Source organism: Phaenicophaeus curvirostris, chromosome 1 (assembly GCF_032191515.1).
Source record: "Phaenicophaeus curvirostris isolate KB17595 chromosome 1, BPBGC_Pcur_1.0, whole genome shotgun sequence".
Lineage (NCBI taxonomy): Eukaryota > Metazoa > Chordata > Aves > Cuculiformes > Cuculidae > Phaenicophaeus > Phaenicophaeus curvirostris.
Genome location: NC_091392.1, coordinates 66056927 through 66064309, shown reverse-complemented (window position 1 = coordinate 66064309; position 7383 = coordinate 66056927). Strand labels below are relative to the sequence as shown.

At 46.7% G+C, this 7383-nt stretch overlaps 1 protein-coding gene across 2 annotated transcripts in view; it reads left to right on the top strand.

Annotated features, from left to right (window-relative positions):
- Positions 1–570: 570 nt before the first annotated feature.
- Positions 571–7383, top strand: part of CACNA2D4 (calcium voltage-gated channel auxiliary subunit alpha2delta 4) — a 134570-nt gene continuing 127757 nt past the window's right edge. For both annotated transcript variants that reach the window (XM_069860983.1, XM_069860972.1), the window contains exons 1-2: positions 571–994; positions 5939–6020. In XM_069860983.1, coding sequence (XP_069717084.1) covers positions 888–994; positions 5939–6020 — 189 coding nt within the window. In that variant the 5' untranslated portion in view covers positions 571–887. The remainder of the gene's footprint in view (positions 995–5938; positions 6021–7383) is intronic.

Here is a 7383-nt window from a genome sequence, read left to right as displayed (position 1 = left end):
AGGTTCAACTATTAATAAATAATCGCTCACATTAGGAGACGATCAGTTAACTGGTAGAGTCCTTTTTTTTTCATGCTGGTTTTGCTTCGTGCTGCCCATTTTCCCTCCCTTCCTCTCACCCGTGTGAGATCCCCAGACATGGCAGGACCTGTGCTGAATGCTGCCAAGACTCTGGCTCTGCAAGTCCTCGTTGGTCCTCTGCAAACCTCAGTATGAAGCAGTGCAATGCAATGAACCAGCCAGTGCCTGCAGGAGGTCACCATGCACCCCACACTCCTGGTCCCAACCTCGGGACCCAGTGGAGAGGAAACAGTGCCAGGGTGACCCTCCAGCATCCCGCAGTGCAGCAGAGAAGCCTGCCAGACAGAGATCAAAGGTTGAGGGGTTTTGTTCCAGGGTATAGATGCGACCCCTTTAAAGCAGGCACTGCCTGACCTCCGGCTGGAGAAGCGAGACCCGTCTTCAGGAATCAGAGTAATCCTGGGTGATTTTATCCCACTCCACTTCCCTAAATCTGTGGCTGCTGCTGCTCGGCGAGGGGATTAAGGGGCTGGTGGGGGATTACGTAGCCGCTGCAGCTCTCAGCACGGAGCTCCCTCCGGGCACAGACACTCCTTGGGGCACGGAGACACACGGCACCTGTGGGTGCCCACCAGCAAGGGTCTCCAGTAGGTTCTTGGCCACCTGCCCTACTCTGGAGACCTCTGACGGCTCCCGGCAGCAGCAGTCACATTCTTAGGGCAGAAGCAGCCGGGGTAACCGCGGGGCTCAGCCCCACAGCAGCAGGGCACCCTGCCCAGCAGCATGGCGAGGGCCGCGTGGGACTTCCCCCGGGGCAGCAGGAAGGACGAGGAGTCCCCGCATCACACCGGCCGGTCCCCTTGCTGATGGTTGGCTCATGGAGGATGGGGCCCTGGGCCGTCCCGTGGATGATGCTCTGGCTCTTCTGCCTCCTGCCCTCCACCAGGGCCCAGACAAAGATCCCACTGGAGACGTAAGTGTTTCCCTCTCTCTGGCATGGGGCATTTCTGGCGTGAAGTAAGTGATGCTGTGGGCATGGGTGGATGAGTGGGAATACCTCCCTGGCAGTGGCAGGCACTGTGGGTGCAGGCTTCTCTGGCAGGGGGTTGTAGTTTCCTTACGATGGTGGCAATGGCTCCTGGGAAAGGACACAGCCACCAGATCCACAAGTTAAGTTCCCAGATCTAGAGCGGATGCGATACCTCTTTTTCCCCATTTGTCAAGCAGGGCAATGAGACTCGTCTGCTTTAGTTAGGCACTTTCACATCTATTAATGCTCTGCTTAATGCACTGGGCGGCAAATGGCAAAACCAATGTAAAGACACATTTGTAAAACTCCACCACTGCTGCAGCTTGCAGTGATGCAGCCATGGAAGCAGGTGTAAGTGGCCCCAGCTTAGCAGCTCCCCAGTTTAGCAGAGCAATTCCAGCAGATGCTGCTGGTTCACAGCCTGCTTGGGACACCCTGGAGACACATAGCACTGGTCAGGATCTGGACTCAGAAGGCATACGCATGGGGTGTTTGAGCAAACACACATCTTTTCAACACACGCGAGAACCAGGTAGTGCAGTGCAAGGCTTGCAACTCTGAAACTCTGATCCCTTGAGCTGGTCTGATACACTGACAGCTTAAAAAAGCCTTTGTGCGCACGTACGTAGCCTGCGTAATACACACACACACACACGCTTGTTCTTGTGTGCAGATGGCAGTGGATGTTAGAGGAGGAAGGCTAAATAAAGGAAAGAGGGCACAGCAGCTTTTCTTGCTTGTTCCTGCTCCACTTTACTACAAAGGACATAGTAGCCCTTCTGAAAGCTTTGGAGCATACAAAGTGAGAAGCCGGGCTGCAACGCAAAGTATGAACAGCCATGTTTTGAGCACATGCTGTGTTTGGGTCCAGGTGCTAGTCCACATGCAAGGAATTTTCATAAACATTTTTAGATGTAGATTTACAGGGCACCCACACCAGCATGCGTGTTGGTGTGCATGAGCAGTTCCTCCTGCACAGACACTGCTGGAAAGCTCCCCAGCAGCAGTGCAGCTCCAGCAGCCACCAGGAGGCTAGCAGCTCTCAGCAAACCCAGTTTCTAAAAACTTTGCCTTGTTAAGCTGATTTAGGCAAGTTAAACCCTTTAGGGATTAAAAATGTCAGCACCGCGGCTGGTAAAAGTTGTTGTGGGGCAGCTTCTCTGGAAGCATAGGGCAGTCTGCACAGTCTGCACAGGACAGACGAGTGGTCTGGAGAGGACACAACACTGCCATCAAGTTTCAGGAGGATATATATGCTATACCGACCAAAGTCATCCCTTTCCCGACATTGAGAAAATGGTTTATATTGAAAAATTACCAATAAGACTCTTGCAGATGTGCTGGCCAATGTGATTACCATTTTCCTACAGGAAGCTGGGTAGGGGATCTTTATCAAAGAGTGCAGTGATAGGGAGAGTGGTGATGGTTTTAAGCTGATAAAGGGGAGATTCAGATTACATATTAGGAAGAAATTTTTTACTGTGATGCTGGTGAAGCACTGAACAGGTCGCCCAGAGAATTCATGGATGTCCTGTTCCTGAAGATGTTCAAGGCCAGGCTGGATGAAGCTACGGGCAACCTGGTCTAGTGGAATGTGTCGCTGCCTATGGCAGGGAAGTTTGAGCTAGATGATCTTTAACGTCCCCTCCAACCCAAACCATTCTATGATTCTATGATGATTACCAAGCATTGCTCTGATTTTAACTGGGAGAAGGTCTCAGGACACTTTGCCACCAAGTTTATTCTTAGCTGCACAGCAAAGTCCTTCTGATTTAGGTTTCACAAAAAGGACACAGATGTTATACAGAATAGTATCCAACCTCTGATCATTTCAAACCGTGTAAAATAAAAATCAGCTTTTGATGTTCAGGGTAAATACTGCGTCAAAATACATTTTGGTCTTGAAATCGGTGGCATTAAGAAGCCAGTCTGTCCTTTCTGCTCTTTTTGCCACTAAATACAAGTGCCAGCATTACAGGCAGACAATCTCTGACTAAATCCTTTTCTGATATGTTTGATTATAATGTGATAGACCTTTACTACTGAGAAAAGAGTTATCTCACTTTGCACAATCTAGAACTTATTCACATACAAGAATGAAGAATCAACAATAGAAAAAGAGCTTTTCTCCCTTGGTACCAACACCAGACCAACAGCTGAATTAATCCCTGGTGTTTCAAATACAATCATGAATTTAACCAAAAGACAAAAGTTGCACTTTTCAAATGAAATTTCAGTAGAAGAACACATTGCCAGCAACACCAAAGGGAGTGAATCAGCAGAAAATGGACCTGCTCCATGGATCATACAGTGACATTTTGGTGACACAAAACCAGAGGCTTTTGAACACCAGCTGGATTCAATCACAGTTAAGTGACACAAGACAAAATTGGCCTGCGCTTCTCCCCAAATCGTGTCTGGCTTTGCTGCACCATGCTTGATTCATTGCCAACTTATTCACATCTTTGCAGAGCTCACCCAGCTTTAACCCCAGTGGTGAAAAAAATCTGCTCAGTCAACTGCTAGCAAAGTGTCTGTGGTGAAGGTTCAGCACAGAAACCACCACCTCATTCCTCCTGGCCACTGCTCTACTCATCAGCCGTCCATGGCATGGGCAGGAGTGCTTGCAGCTGTGAGGACAGTGAGGATTTGGGGCTGGCTGCTCAGAAACATCAGGAAATGCTGGTGGGAGAAGTGAAAATCAACCCGTTATGCCCTCTTTAGGCTGCCCCTACTGCCTCTATATGTGTGCTTCTGAGTTCACAGAGTGAGCAGCCTTAGATGAAATTTCTGTGCAAAGTGATGAACTTTAGATTGATCTTTTCTCTCACTTGTTTATGAAAAAATAAAGAAACCTATTTAAATTCAGCAGGCTGCCCTTAATTTTCTAGCACTCTAAGGTCACTCCCTCCCCTGGCAAGTAATTGTCTTTTAAATATGTACATGCCAGTGTATTTCTGCCTCTTCACTTGCCTCCTTTTGAACTTCCATAAAATGCCACCATATATTTTTAATTTCCCACTCTCTGGCTCTGTCACAGAGGGATTTGAGACCTTAGTGCCCTCTCATTGCTTTGTGTCCCCAAAATTTCCAACCATCCCCCCAAAGCTGCCAGTTTTTGGCCCTCTCTCTGCTCCTCCCTGTCTTTGCCCTGATAACTTACTATAATCCCAAACTCCATGTTAAGATTCTTTATTTTCACAGTAAAAGGTGGGAAGACTGGAGAATATTAGTTAATATCAACACAAAACTTCTCATACACAGAAGTTATAAAACCAGCAGCAGCAGCTGGGCATCAAGTTAAAAGCTGATTCAGAGATCCTCATATCTCAGGGAATGCATTAGTCACTACAACAAACAGGAAAGCATCCCATGGGGTCCCTGTTTTGGGTTTCCTCTTTTATTCTAGGCTCGCTAAATAAATCAGATATGGGGCAATATATTCTGGTCCCACCGCAAATACCCATATTCTTTTTTCTCTAAGAATGAAATGAAGAGATGAAAGCCCTGCCAATCAAAATAAGATGCAGAGAACAATATCAAAAAAAAAAAAGAAAAGGAAAACGAAGAAGCAGCCTTGTTGACTTCAGCTGGTGCTAGATCACGGCGATTAGAAATTAATTCCTCATTGCCAGTTAAGGAATGATTAAAAAGGCACCCACTCTCTCATTATCATCCTTTTACAGGCAGTGGAGAGAGGTGCAGTTCAGAGCAGAAGCTGGATGTCTGCTCCATATCCTCACTTATAGCTGCCTATCTGTCCCTGTTTGCAAGAAGGGAGCCTAAAGAGGCTTTCTCAGGCTGAAGTTTGCTGTTGTGATTATTCCATTTGTGCTGGCTTTACTTTAGAGCTCATCTCTATATTGGTGTATTATTCTGCTACAGAAGTGGTGCAATGCTCTTGGAAACCAAGCCCTAGTGTTAAAGCCTTCTTAGGACTGGAAGAAATCTAGTAGAAGCCATAGGTAAGACTCTGCACCCTGTAAATAAGTAGTGTATTCTGGTAAGTGGAGAAGGCCCTTTATGCCATTAAATAAATCTCTCCTAAATGAATCCTTGTTGAAGGAACCGCATGTAGGTGGAACTGCCTAATGTGAATCATGTAACAGATTTCTGATGAAGTGCTCTGTCAATTACGAGAGCCATTTATTTTGATTTGGATGGCGCAGTGTTCAGGCTGCTCTTCAAATGTTCTTCTGTTGCCCATGTGCTATTGCTATCATCAGTTATTTACAGGATGGCACAAATGTGAGTACTGTTTTACAATGATGAGGAGCATAATCTACTCTGGCATTATCAAGCTGTAGTGCCTCCACCGAGAACTGCAAATTCATCTAACTTATTAGTGTCTGCCCCATGCAGCTCTAGAAACTGAATCTAAGGGGTGAATCTTGACAACTTCTTTCAGGTCTGACACTTATTTTTCTTCAGCTGGCTTGACATTCGGTGTCTAGCCCTTCACTCCAGGCTCTGTCTGCAGTCAATGAAGACAAATAGGTGTCTGGAGAGCTATTTATTTCACTTTACTAACAACAAAGGAAATGGAAAGATACCTAAGACCAAATATACAACCTTTGCACCTCTAAAGTTAGGCAAGACAAATTTATCTCTTAGTCAGAATATAGTAACTGAGACCAGCAGAACTCAGTGTTTCTCCTCACTGAGCAATGTCCTGCACGGAATGTCCAAGAGCAGTGCCTGTCTCCTTACTTACTGCTTTTCTGGCTAGCAATATGGGGAGAAAGCATTGGCATTGTCAGTATAGTGGCTTAAAGAATTATAGGAAGGGCTCATACTCACCATGATGGAGATTTTCCTGCCTGAAGAAGCAAGCAGTTCTGCTGTCTTTGAATCATTAATACTGATTTTCCTTTTTTCTCTCTTTAGGGTGAAGTCTTGGGCAGATGCCTTTGGTGGGGAGCTGTACTCTATTGTGACTAAGTATTCAGGCTCTCTCCTGTTGCAGAAGGTAGGCAAAAGCTGCCTTGGCTTCACATCATCTTCCCATGTAGCCCTCCAATGTTTTTCCCTGGGGTGGAAGAAAGCAAACCACTTGAGTTTCCAGCTCACTTTCAAAACCATGCAGGTTCAAATCCATAAGCACACAGTGATGCTCTGTGGCCATTCTCCGTGAACTGGAGAGGAGGATCTACCTAATGCTTTTACTGCTTTCATGAACCATGGCCAAACACCACCTAAATTGTCTTACTTTTAAAAAATATGTTTTAGTAGTACTCCTCATGTTTCCCTTTTGAGATCAATTCATGCCCTTCCATGCTGAGACTTTGCTCCTCCCTTGCCAGGTGTATATCAGTCCCTCTCCTCCAACTCATCACTCACCTGCTCATCATCACCCCATTGTCCCCCTGCAGCTCTCCAGCTGTCAGTCTTGTTTATTTCTGCTTCCTCATCCGTCTTCCTCTAGTCACTCATCAATTCTTCGAATTGTGCTTTTAAAATTCTGCTTTGGACGGGGTGTCTGAGGCAGATGCCCTGGAAGCTGTGATCTTCCAGAGGTGCAGAGCTCTGCCTCCTTCATTCCTGGCATGCCTGGCTTGGTCACCAAACAACAGGCACTGCTCCACTAAACTCTGCCAGCATTAAAAGTGTGGCTCCCAGGGTTTTAAATGAGTGTTCCCATTTGCATCTGTAGAGAAGTTGCCCTGTTAACTTTGATTCCTGAAGTCAGGGGTGGACGGCTTCTTCTCTTTCAGGCTTAGTGAAATCTGCACTACAGCAGCAGGGCTGTATGGATCAGCACCTCCCAAGTGTTGTTCAAGGGAGCCTTGTGGCTGCTAAGAGAGGGTTGTGGGGGCGGGGGAGTGTGTGCAGCTCCCTCTCCACCCCATGTGGCTGTCCAGTTCCTTTTCTTTATTCTTTCTCTGATTCTTCTCTTCCGCACAAGCCATAAAGTGCCTCTTAGGCCTTTTTAGGTGTCTAATTTCTGTCTTCTGACTAGCAATAACACCCGCATCCCAGTGCAAAATGGGATCTGGATATCATTTAACTTGACTTGCCCTCAGTTTTCCCACCCTGACAGTGTTGCTTTCTGTTTGGAGGAAGGAAGCACCTCCTGCAGTATTGTCTTTGCTAGGCTTGGCCACGGAAGGCCTTCAGCATTCATCACAAAGGTCTATACTGATTATCAGCTCTGTACGGCTATAGGTATTTCATGCCCTAATCACAAGGCAGCTGTCGTGTGATGTCAGTGCAGGAAAAGTTCGGCTTTTAGCAGTTTTGATGATGCTTCTACATTGCCTGTTCTTCTATGGGGTCCCCAGGTGGTAGTGTCAGATGCATAGTGACATGCTACAGCATCTCTGGTGGGTGCT